This window comes from Drosophila elegans, unplaced genomic scaffold, assembly GCF_018152505.1.
Source record: "Drosophila elegans isolate 14027-0461.03 unplaced genomic scaffold, ASM1815250v1 contig_149, whole genome shotgun sequence".
NCBI lineage: Eukaryota > Metazoa > Arthropoda > Insecta > Diptera > Drosophilidae > Drosophila > Drosophila elegans.
In genome coordinates, this window is record NW_024545513.1 from 2,541,548 (window position 1) to 2,563,891 (window position 22,344).

The 22,344-nt window shown below is 36.9% G+C and overlaps 4 protein-coding genes and 1 long non-coding RNA gene across 9 annotated transcripts in view; 2 read left to right on the forward strand and 3 right to left on the reverse strand.

Moving 5' to 3' along the window:
• The window catches only part of LOC121466763, a 48,816-nt gene extending 41,961 nt beyond the window's left edge, over positions 1-6,855 (reverse strand). Inside the window, exons 1-3 of one of the 2 annotated variants that reach the window (XR_005976946.1) lie at positions 5,368-6,855; positions 4,142-4,742; positions 285-329 (exon numbers count right to left, since the gene is read on the reverse strand). This is a non-coding gene — a long non-coding RNA (uncharacterized LOC121466763). Of the gene's footprint in view, positions 1-284; positions 330-4,141; positions 5,313-5,367 lie in introns of those variants that run through there. The other variant, XR_005976945.1, reaches the window with a different exon arrangement.
• LOC108137282 lies at positions 6,624-7,384 on the forward strand. The gene is made up of 2 exons (XM_041707134.1): positions 6,624-6,650; positions 6,715-7,384. Exon 2 carries the CDS (start codon positions 6,729-6,731, stop codon positions 7,296-7,298), a length of 570 nt encoding a protein of 189 aa, XP_041563068.1. The 5' UTR covers positions 6,624-6,650; positions 6,715-6,728; the 3' UTR covers positions 7,299-7,384.
• Positions 7,385-7,737: 353 nt separating this feature from the next.
• LOC108137283 (protein yippee-like) lies at positions 7,738-15,910 on the reverse strand. 3 transcript variants are annotated; one of them, XM_017258890.2, is made up of 3 exons: positions 15,718-15,910; positions 11,233-11,569; positions 7,738-10,304 (listed from the first exon to the last, which is right to left on the reverse strand). In XM_017258890.2, the coding sequence occupies exon 3, from the start codon at positions 10,180-10,182 to the stop codon at positions 9,838-9,840; it is 345 nt and encodes a 114-aa protein (XP_017114379.1). In that variant the 5' UTR covers positions 10,183-10,304; positions 11,233-11,569; positions 15,718-15,910; the 3' UTR covers positions 7,738-9,837. The 3 variants fall into 3 exon arrangements, with proteins under 3 accessions (XP_017114379.1, XP_017114380.1, XP_017114381.1); XM_017258891.2 differs by lacking the exon at positions 15,718-15,910 and adding an exon at positions 13,630-13,794; XM_017258892.2 differs by lacking the exon at positions 15,718-15,910 and adding an exon at positions 11,925-11,942.
• Positions 15,911-16,514: 604 nt separating this feature from the next.
• On the forward strand, positions 16,515-18,866 carry LOC108137337 (ATP synthase subunit delta, mitochondrial). Of its 2 annotated transcripts, none has more exons than XM_017258971.2 (4): positions 16,515-16,636; positions 16,845-17,049; positions 17,118-17,329; positions 18,636-18,866. In XM_017258971.2, the coding sequence occupies exons 2-4, from the start codon at positions 16,851-16,853 to the stop codon at positions 18,696-18,698; spliced, it is 474 nt and encodes a 157-aa protein (XP_017114460.1). In that variant the 5' UTR covers positions 16,515-16,636; positions 16,845-16,850; the 3' UTR covers positions 18,699-18,866. The 2 variants fall into 2 exon arrangements, with proteins under 2 accessions (XP_017114460.1, XP_017114461.1); XM_017258972.2 differs by having other exon boundaries at positions 16,569-16,636; positions 16,850-17,049.
• A 1,099-nt stretch (positions 18,867-19,965) lies between these two features.
• On the reverse strand, positions 19,966-22,041 carry LOC108137240 (skin secretory protein xP2). The gene is made up of 2 exons (XM_017258820.2): positions 21,937-22,041; positions 19,966-21,277 (listed from the first exon to the last, which is right to left on the reverse strand). The coding sequence occupies exons 1-2, from the start codon at positions 21,940-21,942 to the stop codon at positions 20,123-20,125; spliced, it is 1,161 nt and encodes a 386-aa protein (XP_017114309.1). The 5' UTR covers positions 21,943-22,041; the 3' UTR covers positions 19,966-20,122.
• Positions 22,042-22,344: the final 303 nt, after the last annotated feature.

A 22,344-nucleotide genomic window follows, 5' to 3' on the forward strand; every position in this document is an offset into this window, starting at 1 on the left:
TAAATCAGGGGCATAAACTGCTTATGGCCGAACACGACGAATGCACTTAGAAAATATATCTTAGCTAGTTGAAAATCGAAATCAAAGCAGGTAAGTCAAAAGAATATACTTTATTTTAACACATTAATAATTTAACTTAACTTTCTTCTAAAAAAAATCATTTAAATATAGTAATTTAAATCGATTGATAAATTTTAAAATATAAACTCAATATTATATTCAGCTTTTATTTAACTATTACATAACTATTAACTAAATTAGAAATAAAAATAATAAAAGCTTACCCCTTTTTGTGTTGAACGAATGTGTGGTTTTTGTATTTATTTAACCTGGAATTAAAAATTGTTGTTTTTATTTCAAGTTTATAGGAATATATATGTATGTATTAGAATCTGCATAAAATTATGCTATAAGTGTAAAAAGAGTAAAGAGTATATTTTGTCTGCAGATGAAATTATTTTTTCGCCCCCCTTAGTTTAAGTATAAATTAATGGAAACCCCCAAAAATAAAAAAATAAAAAATAGAGGTAATATTCATAAGCTGTCTAACAAGGAGAAATCTACAATCCATTATACCCAAAAATACCGGGTATTAAAACGGCACCGGACAAGCGTTGAAAATGAACTATGAACAATTTATGTGATTGTTTTGGCCGTCACTCCCTCTATAAATCCCATATATACGCGATAGCCAAATAATGCGCCGTAAGGCACGGAAGTATACGCTCAATTTAGTTGGCAAAAAACACATACATAAAACTATGGGAATATTTATACATAAATATATATAGTTGCTATATGCACATTTATATTGGCTTTCGGTTGCTGCAGTCAAGCAAATAAAATTCAAATACAACAAAAATATTTATTTAGTTTCGAATTGGGTGTGAAGAGGGAGCGAGAGGAAGCGAGAGGGAGCGAGAGGGAGCGAGAGGTGTGCATATCCATCACTCGTTCAATATTTGCGTTGAACATTTCGAATTCAAAATGTCCGAAAAAAACAATGATGCCAAAAGATGCATATCGAAAAGGGGAATTATTGTGAAATGGAAAAATTGCATAAAACTCCTACATTAAAGAGCAAAAAAATAAGTTTAAATATGCGTGAAAAATTGAAATCAAAAATTTTAAATGCTTTTTGATGAAGAAGTGAACATTTTTTTGAATTCTTTTAAAATGTTAGAAAGCTGAAGTGAAGAAAAATTTAGAGATAAGTTAAATTTATTATGTAATTATGGAAAACAAAATTAAATAAATTTTTTTTTGCAAGCGTAATAATAAAAAGAAAAGCTGAAGTAATAAATATATAAATAAATCCGCTGTGGTTTAAAATATCTTAAAGTTGAAACTAAAAGACTGCAAATTTTTACATTGTTAGGGAACGGTTTCTTATAGAAACTGAACTTAAGAAAAAGTTAACGAAGCAAATATTTTTAAAATAAAACGTAATGAAATTTATTTTGCAACAGAAATAAAAATAATAATATTTATGAAAAGCTTATATATATATAACTTATATATCATAGATAAACAAATCCGTTGTGATTGCCTTACTTTTGGTATTTCTTGTTTAGAGTTCCTGCGGCTCTGGAAGTTATTAAGTTACTTCCAAGTTTCATTGCTTGTACAATTTCAGTGGCGGCCATAAGAAGTAACGTAAACGACAGATGTATTCCTCTTTAATTTAGTTTTTAGCACCCACGCACATAAAGAATTTTTACGATGCATGGTATAATGCGGCAAACGATTTGGCTTACTCATCCTCGTCGAATCCCATGCTCCCACCATGTTTTACAATCCGTTTCCGTTCCCTTCCCGTTTCATTCCCTTTCTGGTCCCGTTCCTTTCCATTTCATTTCACTTCTTTTCGGACGAGACAAATTGCTAACACCCCGCATCATTTCACATCCTAGCTGTTGATGGATTTGTCACTTTTATGACACTTGGAAGGGGGGAAAATTCTGGGGGACTTTTCGGGCATATTGCCAGCCCACGTCGCAATGCGCTTTTCCCACACACACTCTCACATGTATTTGCACTTACGTAAATGCCGCCAAGGGCGAGAAGAATTTCTCAGACTTTCCTGTGCGGCGGCCCTTAGGCTAAAAGTGCACTTTCGATCCGACAACGTGATGAGATCGAAGAGCGTTTGCCTCCCGTAACAATTTGAACGACGTAGGATTAAAGAAGGTTTTTTAAAAAAGGGAAGAAAACAGTTCATCCAAAACTACAAGTAACTAGAAACAGTTATATATAAATTAAGACAATAAAATATATAAGGATACAAATGAAAGTAAAAGAAAACTTTTGTTTACACATTTAAAAGTGTATAAAAGTATGCAACAAATTATTTCGAATCCGAAAGTCCAATAAACATTAAGATTTTCAGAGATTTAAGTACATTTGCGAAATTATGAAGGCAACAACTTGTACGACGTAAGTTTAAATAATAATTTCAAATAGTCAAAAAGTGTTTAAGAGCTCTCTGGTACTCTTTAAAAACCTTTTAAACAATCCAACATAAAATTAGAAAGAGAAGAGTAAATGGCCATATCTTTCCAGTGTTAAAGACCACTTAAATTTCAAAATTAAAATACTGGCACTCCGCAAAAGCCTTTTAAACAATTAAACAATTGTTATATATGCTTCCATTTGCGAAAGTGAAGACCGAGCCCGATCCGTTGCAGTCGTTTTGGAGTGAAATATGCTCCAGTTCAGTAAGCTGTTGGACGGATGCAAGTGTCGTCGCCTCTTAAAACTCAATTCAGAGCTCTCGCCCCCTCGATTTTCGACCGCCAAGCCACGAATCGCTGAGGAATGCGAGAAGTGCCAGTGCCAGCGGAAACAAATGGGCCAGAGAGTCAGTTCACAAAGCCGGAGGGGGGGCCAAAAAGCGCATCGGTAGTGGTCTGGGGGGTGTAAAGCCCCCTCCCCTTCAAAAAAGGGGGTTTTTCGGTCATATCAACGATGATTGAGCCACTGTGGGCTCTCCTTTCAGCGTGTGTGTTGTGTTGTGTGTTGTGTGCTGTGTGCTGAAGAGCCCGTTGAATGATGGGACAGTGCATATGACAGAAGCGACTGACTGACTGCCACCCATGGCAACCGAAAAAGGGGTTTTGGGAAACTGGAAAGGGAACTGGAGGAGGCAATCCCTGTCAACTAACTGCACCAAAACTGAACGCTCGCCGAGCACTGACGCGCCCATTAGACTTCTGAAGTGATGACAGGACAAGGTCCCAGCTAACTTCTGACTTGCAGTCCAACCAGCCAAACAGTCAAACAGCCAACCCACTCCTCACCTTACTTCCCCAATACACACTGCAAGAAATAATAAAAAGAATAAAAAAAAAAAAAGAATAAAAAAAAAAAGAATAAAATCAAGAAATAATGGTAAAATGGAGATCATCAATAGTAGTGGGACAGTACCTTTTAGGAAAACGTTTTCACTTATCTTAATGTTTAGTAACCAATGAACAAAATTAGGTTTAAAAATCTTTGGATAAATTACAAATTTCATATGAATATTGAAGAGATTTCACAAAAATGGTATAGCCTACTTTAAGGCACTTTTAGGTTTTTTGATGTGTTTACATTATTTTTCAAATATACAATTTTAAAAAAATCGTTCGACCATTTTGGGATCCCTAGCCAAATAGATGCACTAAAGCAAAATCGTAATTTGGTGCACTTTAAGATTATTATTCTCGAAAAGTAAGAGTGATGGAGAATTTCCAAGGACGAGGTCGTGTTCAGCACACCGAAACTTAAAAGACCCAAATAGTCGCAACATTGTAATTTTTCCTCCTATTGATAGAGAATTAAACTATAAAGCTTGTTAAAAAATAAACAAATTAAAATAAATTTATTTAATTCATTGTATCATGGCAAAGTTTTGGGGCACATTAAAAAGTAATTGCAAATCTGCGGTGGCTTATAAAATATTCACTCAAAAGATTGAATTTTCTATATAAATTATACATGTTAAATTCAATTAAATTTGTTTAGTGGACTATCATGTTATATATATATATATATATATATATATATATATATATATATTAGCATAGCTTACAAGTGCATTTTAAAGTGGCTTGTAAAATATTTAGCGAAATATTTGGGGTTATAAAAAAATATAATTTACCTTGTGCATTTTCCAGTGCAGTTCCCGCTCTACTATTCCTTCTAGCTAAATTCACTCTGTCAGTCAGTGAGCCGGTTTATGTGTGTTGCGTTGACATGGTGGTGGAAAAAATGATTGGCCTGCTTCTGGAGGCCTGCTGCACTCCACGGATCGAGTGTGTGTATCTGGGTCTGTGCCTCCGTGGATCTGGGCATTTAAGCCTTTTATGTGTCGCTTTCAATATTAATTAAATGCTTACAAACCAAGAAAAAAAACAAAAAAAAAGGGGCACACGCCAAACGAAGCAAACGAGACCAGGAAATGTTTTTCTCTCTCTGAATTTTCCAGCCCCCATCCTGGTGGTGAATTTTCCTGCAGTTTTCCGCCCTCATTCCCCATTGAGAGTTCACTTTTTGCGGACTTGGTCAGTGCGATTCCTTGTTGTTGCATCATTCATTAGTTGTTGTCTGGCCGAAAAAGTTCTTGGAAACCAACTCCGGTCTGCAGTTTTGTTAACCCTCCCATGAGGTCATGTAAATCAGTGGAGGGGGGTGCATCATCATCAGTAGTAATAACTGTGGGCCATTGTTACTCTGTGCTCTCTGTTGAAATTATTATGCGGCTTTAAAAGAGTAAACAAAGTATTAACTTTATCAATAGGTTTACACATTTTAATGGACCAAATTCAGATGAACTGTAAAGTAAACAAAAATGTTTAAGCTGTGACCACACTGCGTATGAGTAATTCGCATTGAAAGTCTTCTATATTGACATTGTTAAAGTCTTTTATGCACAAGTTAAATGCTTCAAATATTTTTTAATATTTAATTTTAAAGTAAAAAATGAATAAAAAATAAAAATAGTTACTGCAATTAGCAAAGCCTATGATTTTTACATTTAATTTTTTGTTTATTTTAATAACAACACTGCGTATGAGTAACGTCTTCTATATTAGTCATACGCAGTGGTGGCATTGTTAAAGTCTTTTATGCACAAGTAAAATGCTTTATATGTTTTATCAAGAAAAAAAATGAATACAGACTATTTAAATTTAATTTTTTGTTTATTTTATTATCTAGCAAAGGAGTTTAAATAAAATCTGAAGACGGTTTAAATTTACTGAAACCTTTGTCTATTTCATAATGTTATTTATTTTTCGACCTAACTTTTAGTTTTATTTGAATACTACGTAATTACTTAAATAACTTAATTAAATGAATTTTTTTCAACGAATTTAAATTACTTACTTACTGATTTACCCATTCTGGTTTAATATTCAATTTCAATTTCACTTTCGGTCCTACAATCAAGCCATCAAAATTTCATGCTTTCACCCACTCAAACGAAAAAATGGGAAATAATGAAACTGCTGACAGCAGCACAAATGGTTCAAGAAAATATCAAACAGAAGAGCCTTTCGCTCAACCTCAAGGAAGGCGGAAACAAAAGGGCTTTCCCTTCAACACCTCCAGTGAAATTTTTGTGTGGGCGAATTTGGGTGCCCCAAAAAAAAAAAAGGACAAGACAATGGGCCCCATGCTCCTTCGCTATTTTTTTATTTGGGGTGTGACACATACAGCTATTTCAACTTTACAATCTCTTCGAATTAAATTGACCCACGTCAGAATTGGTTGAGGGGAAAAGGAGGAGGGTCCCTCCTGTCTAGGCTGTCCCTCACATGTCAGTATTTTCCCATTTTCCTTTTTCCCTTTCGAGTGGAAATAAAGGAAGCGGAATAAAAAGGATTAGTGGGGCATTTTTCACACACTCAATGGATCACATCGATTGCAGTGGGAATGTTCTGACAGTTGCTCATCTGGGCGCTTTAATATAAAAGATAATGGTTCAATAAAAAATGCAATATGAAATGGTGGACAGACATTTCCCAAGAATTCCCAAGAAAAATATAATTTGTTAGCTACTGAAATAGTTTAATTTCCCTTCTCTAATTGTTTGTTCTGAAAATCATATATAGATACATTTTTTGTATCACAAGGAATTTATAAAAATATTTTAAATTATTAAATTTCGGAATAACATTTTATTATCTATACCAAAATCGAATCTAATCTAATTAAAAATTTTATGATATTCTTTAAGTTATCAACTTAAAATTAAAATTATAAAAAAAAACGATCCCAATTATTTGTTTGAATCCCATTCTTTTAAGAGTTTCGCATTTGTTGGACAATATTTTAAATCACTAATATAGATTTAACAAAAAATGAATAAGTCTTTTGAAATCGTTTGTGTGTTATCAATACTATATATATTTTTTTTTAACCCTTTTTCCACCAAAATTTTTTTTTTGTTTTTGGTTTCCAAAAACATAGCAATTGGGCAATTCCGAAATCCAAAAAAAAAGTTAAGTAGGCTGTGGCTTTTTAGCTGTCAATTTGTCAGATTTAAAAGTTGTAATTTGAACGAGAGGCAAGTATAAATTTCATTCGCCTGCGAGACGGGCAACGAGCAGGAGCTCAAATATTATTTTTAAACAAAAATACAAAAAATTATAAGTATACAAAAAAGTGGGTAATTAAAACTAAGTGAACTTGAACTTGTACAGTCAACTCAAAAGGTTTGCGCTTGCAGGTACAGTGCCGTCAAAATGTCGGCACTGCGCCTGATTCCCCGTGGAAACGCTGGGGGGAATCTCAGCCAGATTATGACTCTCAGCCAAATGGGACGTCGACTGGCGAGCGGCGGCGACGGCATTCGCCTGATGGTCGGCGAACGTGAGGTGGTTGGCTACGGCATCAACGGTCGACCCATCTACTTTGACAGCCAGGACTGCCCCTTTCCGGCCATTCGATATCGCGAGGTTACACCCGAGCTGTGCGCCATCCGCGAAAAGGAGCTGGGCGACTGGAAGAAGCTATCGCTGGACGACAAGAAGCGGCTGTATCGTCACAGTTTCTGCCAGACCTTCGTGGAGTTCCAGCACTTTACGCCCGAATGGAAGATCTGTCTGGGCGTGGCTCTGTGGCTCGTGGCCCTTGGACTGAGCATCAGCATGGTCTTGAAGACCAAAATGTACGGCCAACTGCCGGATACATTCGACGAGGATCGGCGGTCGGCCCAATTGCGCCGCATGATCCAGCTGCAGATGAATCCCATCACCGGAATATCATCCAAATGGTGTTACGAGGAAAACAAATGGAAGTCACAGCTACACTGATTTGCCGTCACACTGTGTACAGAAACGAAGCTAGTAACACACAATCAACACACAATTAACACACACTCAACACACAACACTTTCAACAGCACAATCGATTGCCAAATCATTGTTTTCACATGCAATGCTGGTTCCTTTAAAAACACAATATCAAACACATACCATTGCGGTTTGACATGAATCTTAGTTATCGACGTAACCATTTAAAATGCAGAATTTGAAATTGAATTATACTTGAAAACACATAATAGAGAAACATGAACGATACTCTTGGAAATCAATTATATACACAACAAACCTTAAACATCGTCTTAGTTCACACAACCACAATTGTAATTGCAAAGCTACACAAAATATACAATTGTATTAACTTAAAACTAAAGACTCTGTCTTATAACTAAGAGGAACCCATCCATTTACTGTAAAATACACTGGTTAGTTGAGCTAAAAATGCGCTTTATTGCAATCTTGAATTGAGATTTTAATACATCTTAATCGGCTGCATGCGGTTTCATGTCGCTGACTGTACTTGGATGTGTTTTAATGTTTGTTTCTTTTTTTTTTTATTCTTTTTTTTTTTTTTGTTTTTGTTTTTGTAATGTAAAGGTGGTCTCGTTTTAGTATGTATGTATGCAAGTATGTATAGTGGCATGTTTGTATGTATGTAAATACTAACATCAGTTGATTTTTTCGTTTTTGTATGAATTCCGTTTGTTTTTGAAAATTTGTGTTTCGTTCATGGTGCATCACATGCATGGAGTACAGTAGTCAATGCCTAAATGGTCGAACAAAGCTCAAAGCTTCGACAAAACTAGGTTTTAAGTTGGAAAGATAAATAAATATATATATATATATATATATATATATATATATATATATATATATATTTAAGATATATAGATCGAGTTAAGTACGGCCAATTGCTTAAGATGATGAAAACTAAGGACAAAAATAAGTATTCAGCAATTTCAATGTAACTCGTTTTCAAAAGGAATTTGATTTCTTTGTTTTTCGTGTTTTTGTTGTTTTTTTTATTGAACTCTGTTGTTGTATTCTTGTTTTCTGGTTGTTTCTCATTTTATTTTAGTTTATTTTAATGCTACCACAAAATATATTCCTCAGATACATTTATATATAACTACTTAGAGAACATCATTTAACTTGAATAGTTCTTGGCAGTTATTTTTTTGCATATACATATTCTCATAATCCGTTTTGCTTTAAAAATATGCTCGCTAGTTCGTAGCTTTTTTATTTCTCCATCGCTTTTTTTGTATGCACTTGCATTTCCTTGCATATTTCTTCAGTTTTCCCTACGTTTGATTAATGTACGATATTTTGCGACATAAATACGCATTTCTCTCATATAAATAAATATACATATATAGATACATATATATTTATATTCTTTCTAAAGTTATGCATGCCATATGCTTGTATTTTATATCATTTCTTTCGTTTCCCACCCCCTTTTTCCCCCCGTGCATCGGTGCATCATTCTGGACGCCACCTGGCGGCGGGAATGCGCACCTTTGCCGCCTTTGTTTTTTTTTTTTTTTGTTCTTTTCGCTTTACACATTGACAAAAATGTAGTTTAAGTTTATCTCGCTTGTGTGTTTTCATTTGTTTCAAGCTAAATTGCATTAAATAATTAATTTTAATTATTTTATTAAATATAACTACTACGTTGAAAATGTGTATGTGTGTTGGTGTGTTGTGTGATGAGTGTCATCAATTTGTTTTCCTGATTTTTGATTTCGCATGCCTTGTGTATGCTTGTTTTTTTTCAAATGTTTCCTGCTACTGTTTATCATTGGTTACTAAACATTTCTCTTGTTTATTGGCAGTGCAAGTTCTGTTTTGCGTGTGGCTCTCTCACCAGTTTTGTGTTGTTTTGTTTGAAATCAAATCATCGAATTAAGGCTCTGCATAGAAAGTACACATAATCGAATCAACTTGCAACGCAAATGTCAAAAGGAAAACAAAGTGCTTGAAATGGTTAGGTGGTGATGAATAATGGATACTGGTTAATGGTAATCGAAATCGAAATGAATGTGTGGAAATCCTAGATGGCGGCCAGCGCAGAGATCCTTCCCAATCAAGCCCAATCAAGCTTTCTATATAATGGGTTTATCGTTCGATCGTTTATGTGTGGATGTGTGTATCTGTGTGTGTGTCTGATTGGTTTGTTTTTTTTTTGTTTGTTTGTTCTATAAGATACGACGAGTTATGCACTTTATAATAGCATATATATATATAGCATATATATATCGATCATTCCTCTATCCTCGTTCCTCTCTTCGTTCTTTCACACTTTTCCGCAGACTTTAGTAAACACTCTATGTCTGTCATATTTGCCGCGTGTTATGTTTTGTTTTGTTGTGTGGTGAAAACTCGCTGCTTTTCCCGCCGGCGCCGCTACTGCCGCTGCTGTTGCTGTTTTTCCTGATCCTGTAACGGGTATGTGTGTGTGTGTGCTCCTGATTTAGCCGCCCATGACGCAGCCAGCCGTAGAGTCAACGTCGTGGCTTCCGTCCCTTCAGTCCCATCCGTTCTCCTTGATCATGTGCGCCAGCTCGATGATGAACTTGCCCTCCTTGTACTTCTGGCTGGACTCGTAGGCATGCTCGTACTTCCAGCCCAGCGGCGTCTTGCAGCACTCGCAGTAGATGTCCGCCACCGCATGGAGGCCGGTGAGGAGCACCCGCTCCTCCGTCTGGCCGCAGGCCACGTTCACCACCGAGTTGAACAGATAGGCCGGTCCCTGGCTGCCCTGGAACGACTTCGAGATGAGCTCGTCGTGGGAGGCGAGGTGGGCGCGGCAGTGAACACATGAGTAGGTCCGATTCGTGGACGGTAGGTAGGCCTGAAACGTCTTCACCATCGTGTGGCGTTGATCTCGATCTCGATCTCGATCTTGATATCCTCGCTTCCGCCTTCCTCTATATACGAAAAGTTATAGACTTCAAATCTCCTCTGCTTGTCTGTCCTTAAGTGGTCCTCTTTCTGTAATCAGGAATTTACTCATCAGTCATTGTTTCACTGCTACACACTCCGGCTTCACAATCTCGTATTAATTAAAAGGTTTATAATACATCCAAAACTAAAGCTTCAGCATCTTAATTTCCCAATGTAATTCATTGGTGGTTCAACAAAATAAAATCACAGGGTGAACACGGGTAATTTGTTAATCAATTTTGAATAAAACAATAAAATCCTTGGAAACTGACATACTATTAGTGTTGACTACTTCAATTTAAATATTGAACAGGTGCTTGTTAAATTACTTTTTTCTGTGAAATCATATAAAGTTTACTTTTTTAACCATTTTCGTTGCCCTATAATTAGAAAAACTACCGAAACTAAAGAAAAGTAGAGTATTAAGACGAATACCGGATTAAGAAGATTTTAATTATATATATATTAGAAGATTTTAAGAGGTTGTAAAAATGCTTTTTAAAATTTTAAGCAAATTTCCTAAGAACTTTCATATATAAAAATAAATGTGATCCGAAACAATTTCCTAACTCCATTTGATTGAAATACAAAAAGCAAAATTAAAAATAAAAAAAATGTAAAACATTATATTGATGTCAATTAATTTTAATTTAAATTTAAAAAAACAAAGTTCCTTTGGTTTTTAATATCAACATAGTTGAGAAAACTTCAAAAACTAAAAAAAAATTAAAGTATTTAGGGGAATACAGATAACAATTTTCTGGTTGCCTTTATTAGAATATTTAAAGAGGTCGAAAAAAACTCTTATTGAAACTGAAAGTTCAAATTTCCTAAAAAGCTAGTCCGCCAAAATAATGAAGTACAAAATTCGAGTTTCATACCATTACTCACATTACTATCCCTTGTTTTTTTTTAAAGAAATTAGATTTTGTAATTATCTTTTCCAGGAAAAAACAAAAAAAATTTAAGCTCTTACCTTGACCAGGACCACAGCGAAATTGTCCCGTCTCCGTCGCCCTGAGGCGTTGTTAACTGTGCTCCTCTGCTTTCTCCACCGCAAAGGGGGCGTTTCGGGGGGCGAAGGAGGCTAAGGGGGCGTGGCCAGCGGCAGCAGCAGCAACAGCAGCGGTAAAAACGGCCGCGACTGCTGTCATTGAACGATTGTTGCTGCAATTACACAGTCACTTTTGCCAGACGCTTCTCTTCTCTTCCTTCCAATGATTCTGTAACGATTCTCAATCCGTATAGCAGATTTCAATTCCGATTCCGATCCGATTCCGATCCGGCTATATCAGATTTCCTGCCAAAGAAAACTGCAAGTGAAAAACAAAAGGCGAAATTAATAATACATGTGTTTGTCTGTTATGCAAAAAGCTCAATTCAAGCCAAGGAAAAACAGAGCAACAGAGAGAGCGAGAGAGAGAGAGAGAGAGCTAGTAGATATTGTTGGGGCTTTTCCATTATTGATTTCCATTTGCAATCTCCTTGCCTGCGGCATTGGTAATTCCAGTGAGCAGCCTACACAGCCACACACATCGAAGCACCGACAACCCATGGATAATTGCCGCCCCCAAAGCCAAACAAAGCGCAGCAAAAATATGCTGGCGAAATATAGTCCTAGGTTTACCAAAACAAATATTACCCTGTACAAAGACCAAAAAAACTTACGATGGCTTTGAAATTTCATCATTAAAGTAAAGATCACGAAGGCAACCAGTCAACTCAAGACATCTTTGTGATTTCAGCGTTATTAACATGAATTTTTGGATGATATTTGGTACCACATTAGAAATACAAGAACTATAAGTGCATACCAAAAATAATATTAATATGATTAAAAATAAGAAAGATAGGTCAAAATTAAGATATAAAAATAACTTAAAAACATTTTTAAAACGTGAGTAGGAAAATATAAAGTCAAACCTCAAGATAGAAACCTATCTTGAAATATTTAAGTTATTATTATATGGTTTTTAATAGCCTTGAATCGATCCCAAGAAATCAATGTTTGTATTGACAAAATATTTTTTACAAAACCATCGCTTATTAAACACAACATACCCCTTTGCCTTATGGATTAATGGATATCAAAAGTTGCACATGGTTGGCAAAGTCGACCAGAATTCTGCATCTACGAGGTTGGATGGGTTTCTCAGACCCAAGAAAAAAAAGAGATCTCTTTCGCAGAGAAGTCTCTTCCTATTAGCGCCTTCGGGTGCTAAATGATTAATGGGCGTGTAGCAGCGCTTTGCAGTAAACAACGAACCCAGAAGTGAGTGAGTGAGTCCCCCGATGATTTGGAGCCCAGGTAGGGCCTTCATTTAAATGGGACAGATCTCGGGCGCCCCATGAATGGATGCGCATGAATAATGCCAATTGGCATCTATTATTCATTCCAGATGTGCTGGCGATTGTTGCTTTGTTCCTTCTAACTCCTGCCAAAGTCGTTAATTGTTATTCACTGACCGCGCCGATGTTTACCCATTGATAAGCGGAATATAGGTGTTTTGGTATGAGGAAGTCGGACGCAGACGATGACCGATTAAACATGTAGATACGCCTTTACCTGTGTGGAGGGTATTTATAAGTGGGCGTCACAGTGGAGTTCTGAAAATGTGTCTGGCTCTCTATAATTGGTATCTATAAGGAAAAAGTCGTTTTACCGGAATTGCTGGTAAATTAGATACAAGTCCTAGTACACATTGTATGATAATTTTAATATTTCAATAATATTCTTTCCAAAACGAAAACTTTTTTTAAAATAATTTGATCACATTTTCTTTACACTAAAGAAAATATAATAATTTATACCAAAAAACAACAAATGAAAATAAAAAAATTAATAATATAACAATAAAACTTGAACAATTTTCGCATATACTCTCTAGTTTTTTATCCTGTGCTGTATATTTTTTTCTTTACAAAATTAGAGGTAATTTGCACTGTACATTTAAGCCCCGCCCCCTTGCTGCACACTATCCTCTATCCACCGCCTGCCTCCAAACACTCCTTTAACCAGCCCCCTCCGTCACACACTCCTTTATCTGCAAATGCAAATTGGCTGCCTCTGCCGGCGTCGGCTGCGACGTCGACTGAGCTGCCTGCGTCGCTGGCTCGAACAAAGAAAATGCAAAAGGAGCGAACAAGCAGAACAAAGAGCGGACCGAAGAGGGAGGGGGTTGGGTGAGGAAGAGCGCAAAAGGGAAATGCACTCGAAACGCAGACAACAAAGAACTCCAAATTGCGCCCTTCTTTCAAATTGGTTAATTAATTAGCATTTTCGCCGGGCGCAACTTAATTAATTCAACTTCATAAAAATAACAAGTTCACTGAACCACAAAAAAAAATTAAATTCACAAGATATCTCACTCACTTGGCAATTTCTACGGCTCGCTTTTGCAATTATTCTGCCAAACGGATTTCTATTAATTTTTTGCACCTTTATTTTTCTATTCTGTTTATCTCTTTTGCGTTTCTGCTTCGCAACACAAAGCGGACGAGCGGAGCGAAAAGCAAAGCGCGCAGCGCGAAATGCGGATGGCAAATGACGCTGCTTTTGGTACAAAAAAATACAAACAAAAAAATCGGAGGCAGGGCAGCGCTGCCGGCGCAAGCAGCGGCGTCGGTTGCTACGCAGCAGGTGGCAGCGAGCTGCGATAAAGGACAAAAATAATAATGAAAAAAAAAAACAAATATAAAATAATACTCAAGAAAACAACAATTGGAGCAACGCATAATGCGTGCTCAATGAACAAACAAATTACGTGCAATTTACAGTTGCAATCAAGACGAGCATAACGAGACGAAGGGGGAGAGGGGGATGTGGGCGCAAGGTGAGTGCAGTTGCTGTTAGAAATGCATACCGTATTCTTGTTATTGCACTTGGTCTGTCTATCGCCATCTCTTTCCAATCCTGGCTTTAAATGTGGGCAGCAACAACAAAGTGACTTTTGCCATTTTCTTACAACTAAATGTGCGTGGCACAGTGGTGAACAGCAGACTTAAGCACCAATTAAAAACAACTTGTTTGACTTAAAGTGTAGTGAACCCCCAATATTGTAAATGCCACTATATTGGAAGAATAAAAAATATATAATTAAAATAATAATGAGTTTTGTGTTAACACTTTTGTGGCCGTCATTGTGCGTGACAAAAGTGGTGGCTAAGACAAAAACAACAACAACAGCAACAAGCGTCAGCCGTGTAACGGTATCATGATTGTGTGTCAGCGTTGGCAGTGACGCCGACTGCGACGTCGCGTGTTGAAAGCAACAACAAAGCTAACGGTGCCGCGCTTGCAACAAATCTACAAGAACAAACAAAAACATCTGAAAAATCAGCTGTTTCTTTTTTTGTTAGGTGGACAGATACGCATTAATTGCGGCCAGGCAATTATAATTTGCGGCAATCGCTGAACTTCATTTGCGACCGATTATTGTTTACTGTTTGTTCTTCGTCTGCGGCTTCTTCTCTTTCTTTTGCGTCGTTTTTCTTCCCTGCTTGTTGTTTTTGTTTTCACTTGTTCAGAATGCAGGATATTCGATGGATGTTTTGGGTTCTATTAATGGCATGTTACAAAAAATATCCACAGTTGTTTTTAAAGCTGTTGTATTCTTAAAAAAAAATCTAAGCTAAATTTTTTTATCATACCCTTTACTAAAATTTGTATTATTGAATATGAACTAAGCTCGATATTATTCAAATCCAAAAACAGGGTATCAAGTTTTCGACATTTCCTAACGAAAAAATAGCACTCAACAAAAACAAAGAAGAAGCACAAGATGAAGACCAAGAAGAAGAGGAGCAACGACCGAGCTGAATTTTTGTTGTTGTTGGTTTTTTTGCCGCTGCTTACTTCAGTTATTGCCATTTCGCTCGCACTGACGCTTGGGGTCAATAGCTACGGATCAGTTATATATATAAACATATAGACCGATTGCGGTTGCTTTTCTTATCAGAAAATAACAAGAAATTTATTGCGTTGCAGAGCGCGAGAAAGAGGGGGACCAATCGAGGGAGAGAGGGCAAGAAGGAGAGGGAGAGAGGTAAACAAAAATAAAAATACACATATACACACACTCATGCGCGCTACAGCTGCTTGTGTGCAACAAACAAAGAAGCTGAAAATCCTTCTCTGCTTTTTCTCTTCCTCTCCTTTTTCCACAACAAAAACAGCTGTGTGCGTGTGAGGAATGAACTTTAAAACAAGCTTTCGTATTCTTTTCTTTTATTGAAGTTTTTCCAACCAAAAGGCGCAATTTGTTTAGACTCCCACACACACATATTGGCAATGTAGAATAAAACAACAAAACAAAATAGAAAATCAGCAGAAAAAATAACAGCCATCTATACACACACACATGGGGAAAAAACTGTTGTTTTTGCAACTGCGTTGGCCTGCAGGTGCGACAGAGAGGGAAAGAGTGGGTGACAGATTTGGGTAAATGTTGCAAACACTTACGTCCTGTGTGTTGTTTGTTTGTTTGTTAGCTTGTTGCCTTTCCCTGTTTCTTGATCTACAGAGACGACGCACACACACACACAGACACAGAGACGGGCAAAAAAATAGTAGCCGAAAATGGCACTCTCTTCTTCTTCACTTGTATAATGCAGCTATCTGCATTGTTTCGTTTCTATTTTCAATTGGAATTTGTTGTTGTGTTGTGCTGGGCCAACGACAGTGTAACCAGACGGCGTTCGACAAGTCACGATAAAAACAATCGGAAATTGGAGTTTCAAAATTTGGGCGGCAAATGGAAAAACATAAGTTTGGTCAAATATTAAAAACGTATATATATAATAGTTTTGGTTATATTAATAATTTAATACATTTATTTCACAAATCTTTACATTTCTATTCTTGCAAAAATTACTTTTGACTCACTTAGGAACATAAAACTCACACTATATATGTTAATACTATTCGTATCGTTATAACTTTAATATTTATAATTTATTTATTTTTATTATTATTATTATTTATTTTAATAATATAATTTAAAAATTAAATTAATTAAATAATTTCAGCCCCGCTTTAAAATGAGGAGAGTGCTGCCAGACTGTTGAATTTTAGTAGGCCATTTGAGTGACCATGCTGTGAAATATTTAATATATTATTACATCCATTAAATAAAAAAAGTGTTCTAAACTGACTTCTTATTTAAATTGTTTAAATTACTTGTACATTAATTTTAAACATGTATACTAAGCTAATTAATAATTTAGTATTTTATAGCAGCATGATTTTGTAAAAAGGCGTTATTATAGGTTAGTCCCTGTATTCCTCGGCTGGTCACTCTGGTTGGAACTTTTCGCAAAAACAGCGGCAGTTTAGTTGAAGTTTTCTCGTGTTTTTCGCTATTAAAACGATCTAGAAAAAGGTGAAAATAAGAAATAAATTGAGGACACTTAATGGTCAGCGTTAACAAGGATTGGCCAACAAAATCCATAACATTTGGCTAGAGAAAAAGCAAATACCAGCCGCGGCCGCCTAACCTACAAAGTTACATAATTTGGTTATTTTGTTGTTATGCTGGCCGATCCCGTGGAAACTGAATTTAAATTGAGAATTTGATACACTCTTTGCAGTCCAGAATGTCCATGGTGAAGAACGCTCGTTTGCTGGCCGCCCGAGGAGCGCGTTTGGCCCAAAACCGCAGCTATTCGGATGAAATGAAGCTGACCTTCGCCGCCGCCAACAAGACCTTCTACGATGCCGCCGTGGTGCGCCAAATCGATGTGCCCTCCTTCTCCGGATCCTTCGGCATCCTGGCCAAGCACGTGCCCACTTTGGGTGAGTCGTTGATTATATGCGTCTGCATCTGATTATATCACCTGGCCATCACCTGTTTTTCGCCACAGCTGTCCTGAAGCCCGGTGTCGTCCAGGTCTTGGAAAACGATGGCAAACTCATCAAGTTCTTCGTGTCCAGCGGCTCTGTCACCGTCAACGATGACTCCTCCGTCCAGGTTCTGGCCGAGGAGGCCCACAACGTCGAGGACATCGATGTCAACGAGGCCCGCCAGCTGCTCGCGAAATACCAGTCACAGCTCAGCTCCGCTGGCGACGATAAGGTGCGCATTTGTTTAGAAAGTTATATAAACTAGCAGCTAGGTGCTCAGCATATTTAGAATGTAAAGCTACAGACATCAGTTGTCCATTTGCCAAGCAGTTTTAAGACACAATTTGTGATCTAGACACCTTTTTCACAATTTATGTGAAGGGGATTCTTAAAAACATGTCTTTAAAACATCGCCAAGTCCAACATCTGTAACTATTACCATAACTTGTACATCTGGACATCCCTTTAACACATTCTGTAAAATGGAATCAATTGGACTTCAGCTCACCTTCGCTGGTGACGATAAAGTGCTTATTTGTTTAGAAAGTTATATAAACTAGATGCTAGCTGCTCAACAAGTCCAGAATCTATAGCTACAGCCATTACTTTTCACAATTTGTGATCTAGACACCCTTTTAACGATTTATGTAAAGAAGAAGCTTAAAAAGTTATAACTAGAACATCGTCAAGTTATGAATCTGTAACTATAACCATCACTTAAACATTTGCCTACAAATTCAACCTAGTTTTGGGCGTAATTTGTGAGCTGGACATGTTGTATAAACTAGAAGTTTAGATGAGCCTACCAATTTTGAGGCACAATTTGTGATCTTTCCTACAGTGTATGTAGCGTAGGTTCTTTAAAGTTATCTACAGAAGTCCCCATTTGTTCAGACATTTATCTGCATAAATTACCAAATTTAAGACCAATTTTTTTGATTTGGACCCTTTTCTTATAGTTCTTTTTTTTAAATTAATAAATATATAAGCATTAATATACGAAAAAATGTGGTCTACAATATGATTGGTAACCATTTTTCTAAATTTAAACATCGAAGAATATTCTTTTCTTTCGAATTTGTTGTATTTTACAAGTCAATTAGATAACTATTTGTTTTGATTGCAATCAGTTTATGTAAAAGTAATACCAATTTAGCTAAAAAAAATACACATTCCAAAATCTATAACTGCAACTCTTAGTAAACAAATTTCTTCAGTTTTATGTAAGCTTTATAAGTTTACTACAACTATAATTTCACTTTCACTTTATTAATAATTTAGTAAAAGTTCCTTTTCCCGTTCTTAATTAATTTTGAAAACAATTTATATATGTTTGTAAGCGACTATCTTTAAATAGAAACATAATGCTATTATAGATAACATAGGATTTTGTTAGTTAAAATTGAGTTTAAAAAACAAATATTACTGCAGAATATAGATATTTGCACATTTTTTCATTAAAGCTATGTAAGGAATATTGTAATTGGTTGCTTTAAATTGATTTCTTAATGAAAACCTTTTTCGCACTTGTTTTACAGGCCAAGGCACAGGCTGCCATCGCCGTGGAGGTCGCCGAAGCGTTAGTAAAGGCTGCCGAATAGACGTAATCACCACACTACCGCCACCAATAATAAACCACAATCGATGCTTTGTGTCTGAAATTAATAAAACATAACGATCCCCTTAAAAAGCCAGAGCGTTATGAAACAATAAAAAAAGCGAATCATAATATCGTATTAATGACCGGTGATCCACCAGCAAACATCAAACGATTTTTGTCCATATGTTTTCTGTTTCTATTTCGCTGCCAAATTGTGCGTTTATAATTTATAATATTTGTGAACCGTTGAGGAGAAATGTGTAATATTTCTCACTCTGGGACTGTCGATATGATAATGTCTTGGCAATATTGAACTCAAATATGAGTTATTTGCATTTCTGGCTGGTGGAATGCTCAAAAAGAAAGAGACACCTATAGTTTGGTTTTTTTTTCTCTTGACCATTTATGCAAATTCCACAGTTGATAAGACCTAAAATTTCCTTTATATCTGGTGAGATCATACTTTCTTTTTGCTAATAGTAACATTGTTAAATTAGTTAACAAATTTATTTTGTGATTTAGAAAAAAAAATTGTTTTTTTTTCATACTCCCTTTGTCATCCTCTATAAAATATTTGACTTAGGTTTTATTAAGCATTATCAAGCCTAAAACCTTCATAAAAAATACTTGCTAATTGACTTATATTTAATTAATTAATTTATTAATCTAAATAACAAAAAGGGCAGTTATAAAGCTGAAAATGAAATCGATAGAGCACTTTTAAAAATGTTCTCATAAAATAGTGATACAAAAAGAAATTGACGTTAAAGATCTATGTTTTTTTTTTAATGTTTAAAAATAAAGCAACGCTGTGAAGATCAAACTTTGTTGTAATTTGAAGTTACTTAAATCTGATTCAGATTTAATCGAGTAATATACATATTTTTATAACATTTGTGCTGATTTTAATTTGTTTATTGTTTAATTTTTTTAAATGTTGTAGAATTCATGAATTTTTTTTTATCTCATGAAATAGATAGAACTCATGAATGTTTTTTTATCTCACAAAATTTTAAAAAACACTTAAAGAAGTGTTTTAAAAAGCTGGGAAGTAATTCCCAAAAATCGGATAAATTCGTTATCAAATTTGCAAAAGAATGGCACTCACGGCCACGATGCTTAATTTTTAGCAAAAAATTTGGATGTAACCCCTTATTAATATGCAAAAAGTGGTCATCAAATTAATTTTTCAAAAATTTTCCAAATCGCCTGGGGATAGATAGTAAAGTTAGTAAACAAAAAATTTTCTTTTAAATTAAAACAAACGATTTAGTTTTTTTTTTCTCTTTTATAATTTCTAACAAAAAAATGTGTGGTAAAAAAAATGTCTTAAATTAAGTTTCATGGCGTTGTTTAGGAATGGTAGTGTGCTGTCGATGTAGTTGGCGCAGGAAGGTCCTCTAAAACAGATGGATGACTGCTGTCCTAGTATCCCGGTGGGCCGTAGGTCTGGGCGGGGGCGTGGCCGATGGGCAGGGACTGCTCCTCGGGTGCGAAAACCGGAGCAGGAGCGGCATGGGGCAGGCTCAGGACGGGCGCCGGTGCTGGGGCGGCATATATGGGAGCGGGAGCAGGAGCAGGAGCGGAGTACACGGGAGCGGGTGCTGGGGCGGCATAAACTGGGGCTGGTGCAGGAGCGGAGTACACGGGAGCGGGAGCAGCATAAACTGGAGCTGGAGCCGGAGCAGGAGCGGAATAAACTGGAGCCGGGGCGGCATAAACCGGAGCTGGAGCTGGAGCAGGAGCGGAGTACACGGGAGCGGGTGCGGGTGCGGGGGCAGCATAAACTGGGGCAGGAGCAGGAGCGGCATAAACCGGCGCTGGGGCAGCGATCTCCTGGTAAGAAGCCACTGGAGCAGCCACTGGACCGGGCAGATCAATGGGGGCATAGGCATTTCCGGCAGACGAAGCCGAATGCTCATGGATCACGCGCACCACCTTGGTGGCTCCGCCCGAGGAGTAGCCACCGCCATAGCCGCCCGAGGAGTAGCCACCACCATAGCCGCCGGAAGAGTAACCACCCTGGCTCTCGTGCACCACCTTGATGACCTGGGTGACGGCGCCACCAGATGAAGAGCCACCAATGAACGCGGGTCCAGGGGCACTCACAATGGGAGCCGATTCCTCCTGCAGGATCTTGATGACCTTCACGGATGAGGGGGCGGGGCCAGAGGGGGGCAGGTAGACGGGGGCGGGACCATGTCCATGTCCGTGTCCATGTCCACTGCTGCCGCCAGAGATGACCTTCACCTTGAAGACCTGGGGAGCAGCTTCGTAGGCATAGCCACCGCCATAGCCACCGGAGGAGTAGCCACCGCCATAACCACCGGAGGAGGAGGAGCCCTGCTGGTGGATCACCTTGACCACCTGCACTGGGCCACTGGAGCCATGACCGCCGTGATAGCCACCGCCGCCGCCTCCATGGCCACCTCCTCCTCCATTGCCGCCCAGGCTAATACCAGCCTTCAGGCTAGCTCCACCGCCACCACCACCACCACCACCGCCTCCTCCTCCTCCTCCAAGGAGACCCAGGAAGCCGGCGTTGGCCACAGCGAACAGAGCACACATGCAAACGAAGACCTGCAAATGCAAAAAGGTAATAATAATATTAATAAAAGAATGCAAAATATCAAAAAATGCATAAGCATAAGCATTAGTATTACAATTCTTAATAATATAATTTAATATTATATATTTAAATAATATAGTTTGATTTATATACCGAAAAGTCTAAAACTCTAAGGAGTAAAAATAAATATCTGACTATTGAATTTAAAACTTTATGATTCGTATTTAAATTAAATATTAATCACAATATTAAATACAAAGCATACGAAATTGCATGATTTAATATTAAAATAGTTTAATTTATGTGCAAAATTAAGGATTTAATTTAGTTCCTACTTGATATGATATATTATGATATTATTTAAGAAACATGTTGTTTTTGTCACTTAATATGCAATTTTTCAAATTTGTCACAAAAAAAAAGAATTTTTTTTTTATAAACAAAGGAAATGTAGTTTTATTGTTTTAAGCCAAAAAAAAAAAAAATTTTCAATTTTATCACAAAAAAAAAAATGTTCACTTTTAACATTTTGTTTTAAAAAACAAATATTCCAGAATAAGTTTTAAACTTTATCACAAGCTTTGATATTTCCTTCAGCGTGTTTTTGCACTTCTTTTTAGTTTTGTTTGGTTTTAGTTATTTTGTGCACAGGATATTTTGGGCAGCTCACCTTCATGCTGACTACAAATCCACTTGATGCGATGATACCAATTCCAAAAAAAAAACGCCTTGACTTGCCGATGAGCAGCGACTGATGTCCGATCGATCGGAGACCTAGTCTTTTATACAATGCAAGCCATCATTGGCGAACAAAAGACGTTTCATTAACATTTTCAAACCACCCATCCCCATCGTCATCTCATCATCATCATCATCAACATCATCATGATGATGGGCTTTCGTTTTCATTTTCACCCAATGCTGGGCGCACCCAACGAAGTTCTTCTATTGCCATTTCGGCTTCGGTTTCGGAATCGGAATTTCGGAATATTATATATTTTGGTTTCTTTTTCAGTTTGCCAGTTATCATCCGGTTTTTAGTTTCGTCAAGTCTTCGCCTGCTGCATTTCCGAAATTC

What these genes read in the sequence shown, in the direction of transcription:
- LOC108137283 (XM_017258890.2), bottom strand. Translation starts at nt 10,182, where the DNA reads ATGGTGAAGACGTTTCAGGCCTACCTACCGTCCACGAATCGGACCTAC.
- LOC108137337 (XM_017258971.2), top strand. Translation starts at nt 16,851, where the DNA reads ATGTCCATGGTGAAGAACGCTCGTTTGCTGGCCGCCCGAGGAGCGCGT. An exon ending in CAAGCACGTGCCCACTTTGG is followed by an intron (nt 17,050 to 17,117) that starts GTGAGTCGTTGA and finishes TTTTCGCCACAG; the next exon opens with CTGTCCTGAAGCCCGGTGTC. An exon ending in GCTCCGCTGGCGACGATAAG is followed by an intron (nt 17,330 to 18,635) that starts GTGCGCATTTGT and finishes CTTGTTTTACAG; the next exon opens with GCCAAGGCACAGGCTGCCAT.
- LOC108137282 (XM_041707134.1), top strand. Translation starts at nt 6,729, where the DNA reads ATGTCGGCACTGCGCCTGATTCCCCGTGGAAACGCTGGGGGGAATCTC.